The following is an 18645-nucleotide window of genomic DNA, read 5'->3' as shown; positions in this document are numbered from 1 at the left end:
GTGTCAGGATACCATTGGAATTGCAGGCCACAGTCTATTTTAATTATCACGTTGCCTCACAAAAATCGGTTGTCAAAAGACTAATAAAATTAATTTTGGTTGAGTTGATTTGCATATCCACATCTTTGCAGGATTGTTTTTTAAGAACTGTCAATACAAAATATGCAACATTCTATTCAAATACTTTGAGCTAAATATTTTATTTATCTTCTGTATTAGATTGCAAGTTCAACTGTCATAAGCGTTGTGCCCCTAAAGTGCCAAATAATTGCCTTGGTGAAGTGGCTGTCAATGGCGGTAAGTTGGAACATCCATTTCCACATCTCAAAACATCAGTCTTCTGAGGAACTTTGACCAGAGCTTCATGGTTAGTTCTAAGTTTCCTGAGCATTTTCATTTTGCGTCAGGATACCATTGAAATTGCAGGCCACAGTCTATTTCAATTATCACGTTGCCTCACAAAAATCGGTTGTCAAGAGACTAATAAAATTAATTTTGGTTGAGTTGATTTGCATATCCACATCTTTGCAGGATCGTTTTTCTAAGAACTGTTAATACAAAATATGCAACATTCTATTCAAATAATTCAAAGATTTTGGTTGTTGGTGATCAAGAATATTTTTGCCACAATAACGTACTTGAATATTTCATTGAATATATATATATGGTGTGTGATCACGTGTGGATTCTATTCATGTTAGCACTGAAACTGTAAAATAAAAGTCAATGAGATGTTCCCTCAACATCTTACAATCACGTATGTTACATTCATGATCTGTGGATTCCCAGTCATTTTTCTCTGTAATTATAACTTGGGTTCAAGCATCCCTGATGGAATTTGTGATTGGGTTGTGTGTTTTGTTTATTTAATAGATTTGCTCAGTCCTGGTGCAGAGTCAGATGTGGTAATGGAAGAAGGAAGTGATGACAATGACAGTGAAAGAAACAGTGCAATTATCGATGATATGGAAGAGTCCATTTCGCATGACTCTGAAATGTTAATCCCTGTGAGCCACGGTGACAGTGGTGACATGCAGGACCATGAACATGATGATGCAAACCGTGCAATAAGGTTAGTCTGTACTCATAGGAGCTGATATTGAAGGGATTCCTGTTAAATAGATGCATTTAATTTGACTGTACGTTGTTAAGTGTTTCATGTTCATAGAGTAGTGCATGGCATCTGATAGAATGTTAAAGCTGCCAGTTGTGTTCCATAATGCAATGGTTCAGACAATGCTCCTGGTTCATGGAAAACATTCATGGATGAAAGAGAAGATTTTTGTCAAGATGCCTGGTTCAGAATCCCCTCTGAGCAATGACTGCTTGCACATTAGCATCTTGAAGTGCTCCAGGCCATATCACAGGAAGAGAGCACATGAGAATAACCAAAAGAATGAAGTTTTAACATAGCACATTAATGCACAGTACAGGCCTTTCGGCCCACAATGTTGTGCTGACGTTTTATCCTGGTCTAATATCTATCCAACTCTTCCCTCCCACATTACCCTCCATCATTCATGTGGCTATCTAAGAGTCTCATAAATGTCCCTAATGTATCTGGCCCCACGACCTCTGCCGGCAGTGCGTTCCACGCACCCACCGCTCTCTGTGTAAAAAAAACTTACCTCTGACATCCCTCTATACCTTCCTCCAATCACCTTAAAATTATGCCCCCTCGTCTTAGCCATTTGAGAAACTCTTTGAAACAGGGATTAAGTTAGCATGGTAAAAGTGCTTCAAGAGAGATCCAGAGGTTAGGATAAAAGTTTCTGAATGTTTTGTGTTCAGATTTGATATAGTAAAAGGGGGCATGTGCGTCGTCGGTCAGAACAGAAGAAATAACCTGAAATTGTAGATGTTACAGAGAAAAACATACATCATCAAATGATTTTTAGTAACAGTATCACAGTATGGGGGCAGAGATAAATTAGGAGGATAAGCCAGTGAACCAGAGTGGCCAGTCAGCTTAGGGTTGTTAAGTCAGGAGTGAAGGACAAAAAGTGAATTTTGAAGATTAAAAAAACTGCAGATACTGGAAATCTGAAATAAAAACAGAAAATGCTGGAAATACGCAGCACGTTAGGCTGCTTCTGTGGGAAGAGAAACAGGATTTTGAAGAAGTTTAAGCTTATGCATGGTAAAATTCTGGAAGAAACTGAGAAGGGGGGAAGGAATTTCAACACAAGGAAACACCCATTGAAGAGGCCCATACCTGCTTTGCACATACCCAAAGACTTTAATATTCTACTATCCACAAAGCCTAAGGTGAGGTGCATAGCAGACTGGTTCTTGCACTTTCTGTCAAGATTATGGAGGGCATCTATTGGTCGATAGTTTTAGGAGGGAGAGGATCACCTGAGGGTGCAGAGGAAGTGATGATGGAAGGATGAGGAGGTGATTGTGGTAGGTAAAGTGATGAGAAGAGGGTCAGGAGTGGGGAGGGACGAAGAAAAGTTCTGGGAGAAATCTGAGATTCAACAAGGACATCGGTAGGAGTGTGGGGGAGGTGTTGCAATCACTGAAAATGAAGTGATAGAAGCACCTCATCCAGAGAAAGTTTTTCCTTGCACCTCAAACAAGGGTCCACGTGGCCTGTGCCCTGCTAAAGCTGGCCTCAGCCTTCCAGGTAAGAGCTCCTTCAATGTTCAAAGCCCAAACTGTTTTCACATGTTGCATAAAAACATAGTGCTGTGTAAGAGAATTTCTAGGCCGTTGCTTCTTATATGATTATTTTAGGGAAAAATTCAGATGTACAACCTTCTTCTTTAACTAGATGCATTGTAGGCCAAGTGACACATTTTATCATGTTCACAGCTGAAGATTACACACCTTCAGCATATGCTGTGATTCGCGATATTCCTACATCCACTAAATCAAAGGGGTTTTCATTTAATGAGAACAAACATATTTCTGAATACTTTATACATTAATTTTATATCAAGGCAGATGCAAAAAACTATATTCTATAAAGGTTTAATGCATTAATAATAGTCATAATTAAAAGGATATTTATAAATTTTTGACATGTAGCAGCTGTTAAAAATCACATTAGCAGCATTAGGAGGGGGTGAAGGAATTAGCTCATATGAAATTTGTGGACAAATTGGGCAACTTTTGCAAATAAAGATAAATTGGCTGAGTCACCTTTGTTGGAGTCTATGCCGAAATTAATGTTTCAATACATTATACAAAATGGATAACATATAGAGCCTCTGTATTCATTTTGTTTTAGTTCTAAATGTCTAATGCACCTGTCTGTGTCAACTTTGAAGAACAGGAAATGTCATGTGTTATTTTGCTTCATGTGGGAGGCATAGAATTTTCTGTTTCAAAGTTTTTGTTTTAACCTATTGTTCAAGGAGATTTGTTTTTTTCTTTCTGCCTTTAAAAATTGGTATAGTGAAGTAAAGGTGTACATGATTTTAAATTTAAAAAGTCTTGAGCTGAATATTGTCGCTAAAGTACTTGATAAGTTCCCACATGCAATTAACAGTGGCTAACACATAAAGACCACCAGCCAACATCAATAATTTGAAATAGCTACATCAAAGTCAAAAACATAGTTTTTCAGAAGGATTTTCTTTATCCATTTTTACTGAGCAGAGCACTTCTGTTTTCCAGACTGATAAACAGGGCACAGCTTGACTCTACTCTCGTCAGACACAAGTGTAAAACTGCTCCTTCCTTTGCAATCTGTTCTTTCCTAGTGTAGAAGGTTGGGAGGATGTATTTATAAGCTTAACCTGGACAAGGCCTGCTAATTACTTTGGGAAGTTTGTCATTGTATTGTATCACAGAGCCCACGGCTTGCCTCATTGAACCCCTTGCTCTTTAAGAATGAGATTGGTCTTGCATTCACTTACACACAGTAACCATGGAGCACTGTTACATTGTATAATGAAAGAAAGAAAGCTTCTTAAAGCAGCAAAATGCAACATAATGTGAGATTATTTAGCAACTAAAGTTTTATGCAAACAGCCCCAAGAGTTCCTTCTCGATTTGTAACAATCCTTAAATAAAGAAAAATTAAGTTGCTTGGCCATTGGTTGGTGAACTACCTCAGCAACATCTCTATCTAATAAGCCATTATATTGGATATTTACTGCTTCCCAGGTTTGGTCAGGTTACAGGAAAGAGGCCAACCACAGATGTTTTCAATTGGCAATTCCTTGTTTATTACTTTTTTTTTGAAGAGAACCTAATTGCTTTCAGCACAGCTAAGAGACAGAGGAGCACTTAATGAATAATTGCACAAAATTAATAGTATCACACCAATTGTGACAGTGAGTTGAGAGTGCAATACAAACTCTTTGACAAAGGCAGTGGTCTTTCGGGATGCCTTCATAAAAAACTGTGGTGGTGGGGGGGGTTCCTGCCAATCCTCAAGTTGCCGGTGAACAGAAGATCCAGTTTTTTTTAATATCACAAAACAGTATACATTTCTTTCCATTACATTCCTCAGTTTAATGAGGCAGGCATTCTACAGTAGTCATTTTCATTGAACGTGTAGATACCATAAGACATTAACATTAACTTTAGAACTCCTTCCCTATTTGCAACAATCCATATAGAAGTTTGGCTTTGGGCTGGTGGAAGTGTATTACTCATACCTCAGCTTTGTTCCTTAAAATGGTCTATGACAGAGGGAGTTTTGGACATCCCAGATTTTCTAAAGTTACAGAAAGCATCCCTTTTTTTTAATTTTCAATTTCCAAGCCTTTATGCTTACTTTTTGAGAATTGATGCCTGCACTAAACAGCAACAAAGCATCACTTTAAATCATATTTAAAATAATAGTTTAAACTACATTTTAATACAATACAGGAACATTTTAGGATTTAAATGGCGTGACTTATAAAGTTTATCAAATGCTAGCTGTAACGTTGATTCTACTGTAAAAAAAACTTGAGATTTGAACCTTGTCAAGCTGTCTTTAAATGTTCTCCATACAAAACCCAGGCATATTTCCTGTGAACTGATGTACAGTAGTCATGCTTTTCTTGATTTGATTATACTAATTAACTGCTGTAAATTGAGATGAATGCCTTGAGCTTATTACGTGGCAGAAAGCAAACACCAGGGGAGCCAACGCTTTGACATATACCTTGCAAATGGGAATTATGTCAAAATTCCTAACTGATGAAATTCTTCTGGATTAAAATCTTCTAGTTAGAAATATAATGACAAAGTTGATGGCAAACACAGTTTCAATGTTTGAGCACTAACAAAATTTATGCGTAAAAATCAGGCTCTGATGGCATTGCAGAATTATTTATAGATTGAGTTTACAAGCCGCACAGTTCATTGTACAGTTTTATCTTGGAAAGCAACATGGCTTCCAGCTATCATCATTTTAGTAAATTGGGAGCTCAAGCTGCTGTTTATTTTGTTTAGACATATCTATTTTATTTGCAAGAAAAAAAGTCACAGCTTTTTATCCCCAACCATAAATTCTGTGATAACAACCTTTTTAATTCAATGTGTAGATTATTATTTTTTGCAAAGGCAACGTAGCATTTCCATAATTCTGACTCTATTGTAAATTTCCTGCAAAGGTCATCACATGATTATTTCATTCAAGTCTCAACACATATACACACCAATAAATTAGATCTTCCAACCATAACCACAGTCCCTTGCTGCCAATTTAGTGGAAGAATAGGTAGGGTACCAATATGTGTGCTTTCTATAAACATTCTATCTCTTAAGTTAAAACTGGGAAAGTTCTAAATATTTCTGTAACAGGAAATGACATTTTTACAAAAAAGTTCAATTGGAGCAATTTTCTTGATTACATCAATGAAATAAGGTTAAAAATGTATTTCTATGTGTAAAGCATGTGGAGTGATATAGTCATGCAGCAAGGAAACAAGCCCTTCAGCCCAACTCATCCATGCCGACCATGGTGCCCACCAAGCTTGTTGTCATTGTTGTCACCAATGTTGTCATTGTACCTGCCTCAACCACTTTCTTTGGCAGCTCATTCCATATACACACCACCTTCTTCGTGAAGAAGTTGCCCTTTGAGTCCCTTTTAAATCTTTGACCTCTCACCTTAAACCTGTGCCCTCTAGTTTTTGGTTCCCCTTCCCTGGGAAAAAGACTGTGTGCATTCACACTATCCATGCCCTTCATGATTTTATACACCTCTATCAGGTCACCTCATTGATTTTATACACTTCAGAAAGTAAGAAAAAATTGCTCTTCATGATCTTAATTATGATAAATCTGCAGCTTTGTTGTTTAAGTTGCAGCACACCCATATGTTGGTTCACAAGAGTGTGGCTAATTTTGCCCATTGGACTCTCAGTTCCCGAGCATTGCATAAAATCTGCAATTTTACTGTCAGTTGAATATTAAACTCACATTTCTGCATGTAGCAGTGGTTTGTCCTATTTAGAAACAGAAGATACCATGGCATGTTGCTGGTAGCAAGATGACTGGATAACTTGGGATGGCATGGTGCAATTGGTTTGGGGGAAAGGTAAGATGAAATGAAAGGTAAATGAGGAAAGGTAAGGTAATCAAAGAGGAAATGCATAAATTGAAATGAAATAATAAGGAAATAAAAGTTGTGAGAAGAAAAAGTAAAACCTGAGAAAGAAATGAGTGAAAGATATTGGAATCTGTTGGAATGATCTTTATTACATGTGAGAGGTTAATATATGTGAAGAGTGTACATAAAATGACTTATAAGAAATTTGCTGTGTCTGACATTCAGAACGTATCTGTAAGAAAGACTCCACCATTGAGAACTCACTAGGATTATATTATCCTTTACTCATTAATTGAGCTGGAAGAATAGATACAAGTAAAGAGTGGTAGAATTTCGCTGAGAAACTGAATTAAGTGGTAGCTTTTGCTTCTACCATAGCAGATCAATTGGGTCATCCCTCATTCTTTTAAGTATATAGAAACACAAAAATTATTTTTACAACATGTCCTCAGAAGAAAACAGGAAAACGCAGCAGCGCAGAAAGAAGAAAGGGGCAGAAAGGAGAAGTTAAATGGCCATAGAGTCATACAGCAGGGAAACAGGCCCTTCAGCCCAACTGATCCATGCTGACCAAGATTCCCATCAAGGCCAGTCCCATTTGGTCCATATCCCTCTAAACCTTTCCTATCCATGTACTGTACCTGTCCAAGTACCTCTTAAATGTTGTTAATGTACCTGCCTCAACCACTTTCTCTGGCAGCTCATTCCATATACTGACCACTCTCTGGGTGAAAAAGTTGCCCCTCAGGTTCCTATTATATCTCTCCCCTCTCACCTTAAACCTTTGCCTTCTAGTTCTTGATTTCCCAGCCCTGGGAAAAAGGCTGTGCACATTCACCCTATCTACGCCCCTCATAAGATCACCCCTCATTCTCTTACACTCCTGTGGAAAAAAAAGTCCCAACCTGCCCAACCTCTCTCCATAACTCAGTCCCTCAAGTCCTGGCAACATCCTCATAACTCTTCTCTGCAGTCTTTCCATTTTAATGGCATCTTTCCTATAGCAGGATGACCAAAACTGAACACAATATTCCAAATATGGCTCCACCAATGTCTTGTACAACTGCAACATAACATCCCAACTTCTATACTCGATGCCCTGACTCATGAAGGCCAGCATGCCAAAAGCCTTCTTCACCACCTTGTCTACCTGCGATGCCACTTTCAGGGAACCATGTACTTGTACTCCTAGGTCCTTCTACAACACTCCCCAGGGCCCTAACATTGACTGGGAATGTCCTGTACTGATTTGTCTTCCCAAAATGCAACACCTCGCACTTATCCAAATTAAACTCCATTTACCACTCCTCAACCCATTTACCCAGCTGGTCAAGATCCCTTTTTAAATCCAGATAACCATCTTCACTGTGAGTGACACCACCTATTTTAGTGTCATCTGCAAACTTACTATGCCTTGTACATTCTCATCCAAATCATTGATATAGATTACAAATAGTAATAGGCCCAGCCCCAACCGCCGGGGAACACCACTAGCCATGGGCCTCCAGTCCAAAAAACAACCTTCTGCCATCACCTCTGCTTGCTACATTGTGCATGCAGTGTCCTGATGCAGGGTTTCAACCCAAAAGATTGACTATTCCTTTCCCCCACAATCTTCCCTCCAGGAGAATGTTTGTTGGCCCTGTGTATAGCTTCTGTGCTGTGTGATTCTATGACTCTATGTATAAATTTACTCAATTTCAATGTTGAAGTGCTTCAGAATACACTATTTTTTTTCTTTTGAATCCACTGTAAAAATGTACAGATTATTTTTATCTCCAACTCTGGAACAACCAACACATACGGTAGCTGACCATGGGAAAGGCATTGAGTTTCACGATTAAGACCAACAATTTTTAGTGATTGTTTTTGGACCTTGTTAATGCTCATATGCAAAACTAAGTTGAACAGGGAACTGTAATCTCTTCCATTGAAAAGGTAGATCAGATGGGATAATTGGTATCCAAGATGTGAAAACGTTGTTGCCAATAGCATTGCCATTCATTATTGTAGCCTTAATTACACATGGTAGTAATTTTTGAATTGATAATCTTATGCCGTTGCTTGGTACTGGTGGATCCAAATTCCTGAGTAGCATGATTGGAGCACATTCTTTAACTTCAAGATTATGTGATGGCACACCAAGTTGTGACAGACAGTTTAAAAATTCAAGAGGAAAATGTACAGCCCCATCAATGTCTGTCACATTGTCAATAGATTTATATCGTACAGGTTGTCTGAAAAGCTTTGAACGAAGGTCTTTACTTTATGGACTGCACTGTGTCATTTTTTGGTGCTCAGATTGCTCTTTCATGCAACCATTGGTAATTCAAATAGTGTTGAGTGACATTTAGGAAAACAGCTTCCATCAGATTGTGAAGTGATGTAACAATTTGGCCCAAATTTTTCATCAGTGATTCCTGCTGAGTATTCATGTTTAATTTCCCATTTCCTAATTTGAGTAAATTCGAAGCAAACTCTCTTACAAATAGATTGCCTGTCAAAGGCACTGGCATATTGGTTTTCAACTGTAGTCGTTTAACATTTTCCCAAATATATGATGCTTTAATGCAGGCTCTAGTACCTTGTGCAATTACTGGTAGTGTTTGACAAAAATCTTCAGCTAGCACTAAAGTAACAGCTCCCATTAATTTATTATTGTGTCTAAGCTCTTGCAACATTCATTCTGATGCTTCACTGGCTGCTTTGTGAGCATTGTACATTCATCCCAGACAATAAGTTTACAATCTTTAGAATTTTTTTCATTACAGTTCCCCGACCAACGTTACATGTAGGAGGCTCCACAGTTGTCTCACTGAAAGGGAGTTTAAAAGTCTAACTTGCAGTTTTCCCCCCCACATCAAAAGTATTGAAGCAATGCCTGATGATGCCAAGGCCAGGGCAATCATGTTTTGTCTTTGAACTTTAGCCAAAAGTAAATTAGCAAGGTAAGTTTTTCCCATTCCACCAGAAGCAGCAAAAAAAATTATTCCTTGGTCATTGTAAACAGCCTCCGTAATGGTATCTAAGGCATTTCTTTGGTATCTCATGAAGCTTGGTTCTTTCTCTCGGATATATTCTTCTAACTACTTTAAATCATAGTTGGTATCCCGCAGGAACTTAGCACACAAATTTTCAATTTCTGTTGGTCATTCAGGTTGACCAAAAGTACTTGGGTCAGTTACACCCAAATAGTTAGTACCTCAAAAATAGATCTGAAGAAATTCTCATCAATTTTCAATGGGGAAGATTTAAATTAGCCCGCTTTTGGGATGTGGAGGGCCTCCTGTGGGGGGGGGGGGGTTAGAAAAACAAAGGGTTTAGTGCATATCATTATGCTAAACCTAACTTACATGAGGAATTTCAGACCTCTAGGTTGTTTCGTTACTGTGCGGGACACACCCTCCATTCTTAAGAAGCTCTGCAGTGACCCATTCTTTCTGGGCTAGACGATGATGGGTATAATTTTGAATTGAGACAAATAAATCTGATTTCAAAACAACCAACTCAAAAGAAAATCTCTGCAACTTACCTCAAAAATGGATCTGAAAAATACCTCATCAATTTTCAATGGGGAAAATTGAAATTAAGCCCCCTTTGGGCTACGGAGGATTTCATATCCTTATGCTAAACCTAACTTATATCCAAAATTACAGACCTCTAGGCTGTTTCGGTACTGAGATATGCGCAGGGCACGTGGACATTTTATTTTATTATATATCTTTGGATTAATCACACCACTGTCACAAAAGCAAGCAGACACTGGGGAAGTAACAAAGTAAAAACAATTTGACAAATTCTAAATGCAATGGGAATGAGCTACAATGAACACTTACAGAATTAAAGCACTGTAATCCAAAATGAAGGTTCTTGAAGGGGAAACTCATTGAGATATGTGCTTTAACCGAAAATGCCAACGTTTAGTCACTTTCAACAGTGCCACGTGCTAGACACAGTTAAAACTAAGAACAAGTATTTGAACTGAGTAATAGGAAGGTTTTCCTTTCTAACGAAATGTTTGGATAATCGGCCAGAAAGAGCATTAAGGGAGAAAATAGAAATATTCATAATACAGTAAACATATTGAGAGAGCTGGAGATAATAGTATGATGATCTCATTTTGTCTCATCCCAGGCTACATACACTTGCTTATATTAACCAACAAAAGCCAGCATCTGAATTTGCACCAGAAGGAGCAACACAATTTACTACTGAGCCATCAGGGAACTCTTCAGTCATGTCTCAGCTAAAATTCCTTCCATGTTTTTAAAACAGTTAAATGAAAAATACTATTATAATGTAAAAAAAATAAAGTTCAAAGTCTTGAACTTGATTTAAGAAACAGATGACATCACCTTGCTCCCAGAAAAATGCATCTCAAAGTAATGTTTTTTTTCCTTTTTAAGCCCTTCCACAAGTAATAATATTCCTTTAATGAGAGTGGTACAGTCTGTTAAACACACCAAGAGGAGGAGTAGCACTGTGCTGAAGGAGGGCTGGATGGTTCACTTCACCAGCAAGGACACTCTGGTAAGAACATTACTGATTTAGACCAGCCAGATGTTCGATATTTGGTCTGTGCACCTTTGTGAAGGACACATGTTTATGTTCCAGGATAGGTGCAAATGGATTGCAATTTTAGCGTTGCTGCAAAGTGATCCCTGCCTACTGTTGAATATGATGTTTCTGTACAAGTTTCTAGAAAGGATCCAATCTAAGAAAAGAAACATGTACTTCCACGTAGGAGGTAATCGTAAATCATTTGGGATTTCCACCATGTGGACTGCACTTCCATTAATCCCCCTGAAAATAATTTCAGCGTCAAGCACTTTTGACAGTGCCACAGGCTGTCCATGAACTTTTAATCTGACTTGGTGGGGAAGGAGATCTACACCCTGTTAAATATCAGTATAAACTGGGTCTGGCTGGAACCAGAACTGAGACTGGAAACTGTAGTCCAAAACCAATTTGGACTTACTGATGTGCTCTTAGTCTTGGGATTGTCTGATGCCCATTTAATTAACATGCAAAATACCATTGGAAAAGCAAATTTAGTGATGGCATTGCTACAAGAAGTAGCAGAATACACTCCTTATTCAGGGAATGTGAACCAAACGAAGACCAGGAATTGAGCTTGTGAATGGCCTGGTCAGAATTACTCAGCACCATGGTGAAAATATCATGGTGTGTGACTGACACTGGCTGTTGTTAATGAGGAATTGCCCTGCAAGTTCAGTGAATGTGCATTTTGTCTCAGCCACTGAGACAAAAGAGACTGAAGATGCTGAAATCTGGTGGAAAAAAAACAAACTGCTGGAAGAAATCAACGGGTCAAGCAGCATCTCTGGAATCAAAGGGATGGACAACATTTTGGGTCGAGACCCTGCATCAGGACCAGTCCCAAGGCAGGGTCTCGACCCAAAATATTGACCATTCCTTTGTCTCTGTAGATGCTGCTTAACCTGCTGACTTCTTCCAGCAGTTTATTTTTTGCACCATCTAGCCATTGAATGTCCTGTTATTTTCAAAAATAATTGTTAAATCTACACATTAATTACTCATTAAATTCAACAAAGTAAGTAAATTTTTAGCAACATGATAATTAGTGCAACACCACTCAACTTCTCTGATCCAGAAGGGAAGTGACTTGTGCTACAGTCTCTTACCTTCAGAAAGTCAGTAAAACTTTGAAAATGCCAGATTTCAACTTTTTTTCCTTCATTTTCCTTTCTGATCTTTTTCCTGTCACATTATTCAAGTCATCCTCTCCCTCTCACTTTTTTCTGATTCAGTCATGGGATATAAGCAATGCTGGTAGGGAAGCATTTATTGTCCATTCCCATAGCTCCTCCAACTGCATGGTTTGCTAGACCATGTCAAAGGCCAATTGAGGATCAGTCACATTGCTAGGTCACAAATCACACATGGGCCAGACCTTCCCTGAAGGATATTATTGAACTAAATGGTTTCTACAATTCGAGATTTATTTCGGTGACTGAATTTAAATCCCCCTGCTGCTTAAGTGGATTTGAATTTGTGTCTGCAGATCAAAAGTTCAGGCCTATGAATACTAGTTCAGTTTGGTTAACTACTCTACTTCCTACACTGGATTCAGCAGTTTATTCACCCTCCATCTCTGTAGTTCTCCCTTTTATCCCCCATTCCTTAAATCCCTTTGGTTAAATATTTTACATTTATCCTGTTGTTCACTCAAGTGTATTATGCAAAATTTAAATTACACTTGCAGGAAACTACTGGGTAAAAATATCTTAAGCTGCAAGATGAAGAAAAATCTGCACCAAACCTGGCCTTCAGTTAAATCTGACACAAAGTTCAATTCAAAAATTGGATGAGATTTGCCGTGCATTATGTGTTGAAATGCATAAATTTCTCATATTTCCAGTTGTTGATCATTACTTGTCAATTTATGCATTATATCATGGTCTTTAAAAAAGATGTTAATTCCTTTCAACACTTCCTCTTTCTACAATTTAGAGCAAATGGTTCAGTTGCAGAGTGCAAATCCTTCCATAGATGGTATAAAATGGGTTAAATGCTTTACTTCACAGAGTTTAGCCAGTTCAAACAAGTCTCTTGCCACTGACAGTGCACTCGGTATATTCACCCAAAATGCAATCACTGTTTTTAAGCAGAAACAGAGAAGCATTGTGGACTTCAAGGGAAAAAAATTCTAACGTTCAAATTTGGTGCAACTGTCAGACACAGTACACTTGCCACCTATTAACCTGCAAGAAATTGGGGTATAAACCTTTGATCAGTAGAAAGATCCAAACACAGAGAGTGAGATCAGGTGTGAGAGAAGCTTTCCTGTAGTCACTGCATCAAAATCATTAAAGTTCAGGTACAAGCAAGAAATTTGGATCTCTGCCTCTGGTGCAGTTAATAACAATGATTTGTTGTCAGATTTGAAAGAACTTCTCCTCAGCCTCCCTGGAAACAGCCACACCAGTGATGCTATTCTCCATCAGTCACCTTTTATGTTAGAGATCTTGCCACAGTCTGAGCAGTTATTTCCTTGCATATGATATCTTAAACATCCATATTTAAGTTTTGTTTCACCTATGTTGCTATGTAGGAAATAACTAGCAAATTTTTTAAAGTTTTATTATTGCTGACCTATTTCTGCTTTGGAGAGGTTGGAACTGATGAGTCTAAATATTGTTTTCAATATAAATGACATTGTGTCTATTATCATTTCCCTCTGTGTCTCTTACCTTACAAAGCTGATCAGAAAGTGCATATGAGTAATTCAGCAAATAATTACAACTGCACGTTGCACATTAAACACAAACAATCTATTTTATGCATTTGTAGTTCCAGAAGATGGTGCTTGTGAGCTACCCTATGCCTGGCATGCTATGTTCTTTATTAATGCACATACACTTTCTAAGCTGTCTCTGTTTAGATACAAAAACAATTATGTAGTATTAATTTCACTGCATGTTGCAACATCCTTTCACTGCATTGGTAAATGAGAGAAACACTTTATATGATCTCACCGTTCAGATTAAGAGAAGAATTAAAATAATTCTATCCATTGGTACTTATAAATTAGATATTTCAGTTTGTGTAACCTTAGCTAATACAATCCTGGAAATATAATTAACGTATGGAATATTGTTCACAAAATAAATTACCTTTTTCTCAAAAAGCTAATTTTAATCTGACTCTCTTGTCAACATGCTTTCTTGATACTATGATATTAGTAATCTGTGCACATAGTAACAAAAAGCTAAAGCTGGGAAATAGGATTAAAATGACGTTAAGGGCAGAGAGAAGAAGAAAAATCTTTAAAAATATGCATAAAATAGAACACCAAGTGGATATATAGGAGATTGTAAGCAAGCAAACTTTAGGAAGAGAGAGGAAAGAGAAATACAATCTGTTTTAGTTTTTTTATTATTATAATATGACTCTTCAGTGTGGTATTGTCCAATTTGCATCAGTCTCTTAGCATTATCCTGTCTCAAGAGATTTACCATAATATCGATAAAACCTTTTTGGGCACTTAGCATAAAAACCTCCGCAGTACTGTATAAACACCTCCGCCTGTGACACTGACATTTATTCAGCACAGAAGGCTTTTATTGCCTAATACCAGTACATAAACGATGCCACCATTTAAATGTGCTATTCACTGTTCTTTTAAGAATTTTCTAACATTGAAGTGTGTGTTTTATCCTATAGAGAAAAAGACACTATTGGAGACTAGACAGTAAATGTATCACCCTCTTTCAGAATGATACAGGAAGCAAATATTACAAGGTAAAGGTTTCGTTACTTGATTTTCTCAGTCAGACATTAACACTGAATAAATAATCCAAAATGATGCAAGCTAAATGTCAGTGAAAAGTTCCGGTTGAACTCTTGCTTTTATTCCCTTTTATTCCAAATGATTATTTAAAGCATTTTGGCTGGTTTAATAAGGAATATGTTTTAAAATAATTACAGATAATAAGTAAATCAAATTACCTTTTTTACATAGAATATCTACATCTGACAAGTATAATAAATTGTTTAAGTTTGTATTTTGAAACATGAATAAAATAAAACCATATGTGGGTTCCATACTGATCCATTTTGTCTACAAAAGCAAAAGGGGATGTTTGTGATTTTTTTGTAAAACAGCACTGAGCAAAACATTGAAGATCAACAGAAATAAGAATTGCAGCTTTACTGAGCTACTGTCTGAAATATTTTAAACTGTACTGCCAAAATTCTGCATACCAGAAAATAATAGTGCTCCTAAAAATTATTTGTAGTTAACAAGAAAACTACAACACATTTAAAACCTTAATTTTTGTAAACTGAGATGCTTGTCCCCAATTTACACTGTTCTTGTAGTAGTCTGTCAATCTCAGAGGGCAACATGCTGTGACTCATAATTTAAGTCACTTTGACATGTAAAGGAATTATGTCATCATGGCACATTACTGTCTATGATTGACAGGTGGCATTGTAGACCTTGTGCTAACAGACGGTAAGCACCAATTTGTTAAAGTTAAAGGTTAACCTGTTACATCTTTAAAATCAGCTTCACAATTCCTTTTTGAAAAATAGTTTAAGCTGTTGCATTATTCAATTAAAAATATTGAAGCACACAGCTTTAAGTTCCATTAAATGATGTAAACAGTAAGGTATTAATAAAAATGTTCCTTTATTTTAAAATGCATAGTAATATTGCATGTACATGTTGATTTAAATCTGTGTTTAAAAAATATATTTTGATATGTATGTTATATTCCAATATGTGCACCCGATCTCATTCAAATGACAAAATAATGGGAGATGACCAACTAACCTCGTCTCAAGGAGGGGAAAATTTGAAATGAGGTTATCCTGTGAGGTATTTCTTCTGGGGGGAAAAATCTTCAGAATTATTTACTTTTTCAGACTTTAGCAAGTGGCATTATGGATGTTACCTGGTGGCAGCAAATATAAAGTGCTAAGTTGTACTACTTAGTCACAAAAAAAAGGATGGCTTCTGGTTCTAATACTCTGGGCCAAATGACCTTACTTGAGCTGGGATGTCAAGAGGGTTGCAATACCTGGCCTCTGTATTCCAGGGCTGGTTGAAAAGACACTAGTCAGGGTTCAGCCTTCAGCTTATTCCCCAGTAAGCACTGATGGAAAACATGCATGAACATTACACTGGAAGAGGGGGATATTGCCCTGGGCTGCATTATGCCTCAGTTGAATGTCTGAACACTCACAGACTCTGAGGGTTCCCTGTGCCTGTGGAACTAGATCCCAGCATTAGTTCCTGGAAGGAGTAGAGGAAAAATGAGAAGGTAGAAAAAATCTTTATCTAATTTTTATCTTCACTAAGTCCTTGTACATGACCATGAAGCAAAGATAACAGTTTACTAAATTTACTATGCCGGCAATTAAGGGTGATTTGTTTTTATGTATGGAATAAGAAAAATATATTTTTAATTGCAGGAAATTCCACTATCTGAAATTTTATCTCTGGAACCTGGAAAGAACTTCAGCTTACTACCTGCTGGAGCCAATGCTCATTGCTTTGAAATTACCACTGCAAGTGTGGTCTATTTTGTTGGCGAAAATCTGACAAATCATTTGAGTACACAAAAAAACAACCCGACTACCCAGTTGTCGGGTGGCACTGGTTTGGATGTTGCCCAGACATGGGAGTTAGCTATCCAACATGCCTTGATGCCTGTCATTCCAAAAGGTTCATCTGCAGGATCAGGGCACAGCCTACACAGTAAGTTAAATGTCTGCAATTATCAAATAGAAAAAAGTTCTATCTGAAATGTACTCTTAATATCTATGTATTTAAACGAAATGGAAATGTTAAGTTATTCTGAGGTAGATCACATGGAATTCAGGGAGAGCGAGCTAAGTGGATACAAAATTGGCTTGATGGTAGGAAGCAGAGGGTGATGGTAGAAGGTTGTTTCTTGGACTGGAGGCCTGTGACTAGTGGTGTGCTGCAGGGATCGGTGCTGGGCTCATTGTTGTTCATCATTCATAACAAACAATTTGGATGAGAACATACAAGGCATGGTTAGTAAGTTTGCAGATGACACTAAAATGGGTGGTATCGTAGACAGTGAAGAAGGTCATCAAAAATTACAGGAGGATCTTGATCAGCTGAGTAAGTGGGCCGAGGAATGGTAAATGGCGTTCAATCCAGATGAGTGCAAGGTGTTGCATTTTGGGAAGTCAAACCAGGATCGGACTTTCACAGTGAACAGTAGGGCCCTGGGGAGTGTTGAAGAACAGAGGGACCTAGAAATGCTGGTACATAACTCCTTGAAAGTGGCATCACAGGCGGATATGGTGGTGAAGAAGGTGGCACACTGGCCTTCATCAGTCAAGGCATTGAGTATAGGAGTTGGGAAGTTATGTTGCAGTTGTACAAACCATTGGTGAGGCCACTCTTGGAGTATTGTGTACAGTTTTGGTCATCCTGTTATAGGAAAGATGCATTAAGCTGGAAAGGGTGCAAAGAATACTTACGAGAACATTGCCAGGACTTGAGGGCCTGAGTTATAGGGCGACTTTGTTCCTTGGAGTGTAGGAGAGAGAGGAGTGACCTTATAGAGGTGTATGAAATCACGACGGGCATAGATAGAGTGAATGCACACAGTAACTTTTAGGGAAAGGGAATCAAAACCTAGAGGGCATAGGTTTAACGTGAGAGGGGAAAGATTTTAAAGGGACCTGAGGGGCACCTTCTTCATGCAGAGGGTGGTCCGTATAGTAGACGAGCTGCTGGAGGAAGTGGTTGAGGCAGGTACAATAACAACATTTAAGAGAAACTTGGACAGGTACGTGGATAGGAAAGGTTTGGAGGGATTTGGGCCAAATGTGGGCAACTGGGACCAGCTTGGATGGGCATCTTGGTTGGCTTGGGAGAATTGGACCAAAGGACCTGTTTCCATGCTGTATTGCTGTATGACTCTGTGACTCTCTGTACTGATGATTTGATTGGAAATAATTCTAAGATTTGTTATGTTACCATTCCTGAGGCTGCATGAAGCATTTTCACCTGCCGTCATAGACATTTAGCTATGATATTGGGAAACTTGCATTCGTCATCATATTGTTCATTAGAAGTGTGGTCAAGGTTTTAATTGTATTTGACCAACAGCTTCAACACCTATGCCATGAGGATGAAAATGTAAATCCAGTGTCGATACAGTCTGACAGGATTTCTCCTATGATTTGGCATTTACTTATGCAATGGTGAGCTTCCTTTCCAGTTCACAGCCACCTTGTGTGTTTGACATCTGATTTGCACTGCACCTAAATCCTAAACCAAGTCACACCACTGTTAAATAAAGTTGAAATAAACGCTGAAAGAATGGGATTCTCAATCCAAACCTTCCCCTCGGGATGTAAAAAAAGACTTTTTTTTATAATGATCTTCATACCCATATTTACTCAAACGTTTAAGAAACCAATGAAGTTTTGTATCAAAATATTGCTCAAGTTCTAGTGTCAATATATGTTTGAGACCTGGAAAAATATATATTAAAAGGAACTTATATATTTGAAACTCTTGGTTAGAAGTACCTTGGATGCGACCAGCTGATCTAGGTTGGAGTTGTTTTTTTTTAATGGTAGTATTTGCAAATGGAACTGAATGGCAGAAT

At 37.8% G+C, this 18645-nt stretch overlaps 1 protein-coding gene across 2 annotated transcripts in view; it reads left to right on the top strand.

The window, feature by feature from the left end:
- prkd1 (protein kinase D1) overlaps window positions 1–18645 on the top strand; it is a 197325-nt gene that overhangs the window by 160932 nt on the left and 17748 nt on the right. For both annotated transcript variants that reach the window (XM_052013678.1, XM_052013686.1), the window contains 5 exons: window positions 220–297; window positions 874–1072; window positions 10906–11029; window positions 14708–14785; window positions 16463–16748. In XM_052013678.1, the coding sequence (XP_051869638.1) occupies window positions 220–297; window positions 874–1072; window positions 10906–11029; window positions 14708–14785; window positions 16463–16748 (765 nt within the window). The remainder of the gene's footprint in view (window positions 1–219; window positions 298–873; window positions 1073–10905; window positions 11030–14707; window positions 14786–16462; window positions 16749–18645) is intronic.

This window comes from Pristis pectinata, chromosome 1 (assembly GCF_009764475.1).
Source record: "Pristis pectinata isolate sPriPec2 chromosome 1, sPriPec2.1.pri, whole genome shotgun sequence".
Taxonomy (NCBI): Eukaryota; Metazoa; Chordata; class Chondrichthyes; order Rhinopristiformes; family Pristidae; genus Pristis; species Pristis pectinata.
The sequence above is the reverse complement of the archived record's forward strand: the minus strand, read 5'-3'. Positions and strand labels throughout refer to the sequence as shown.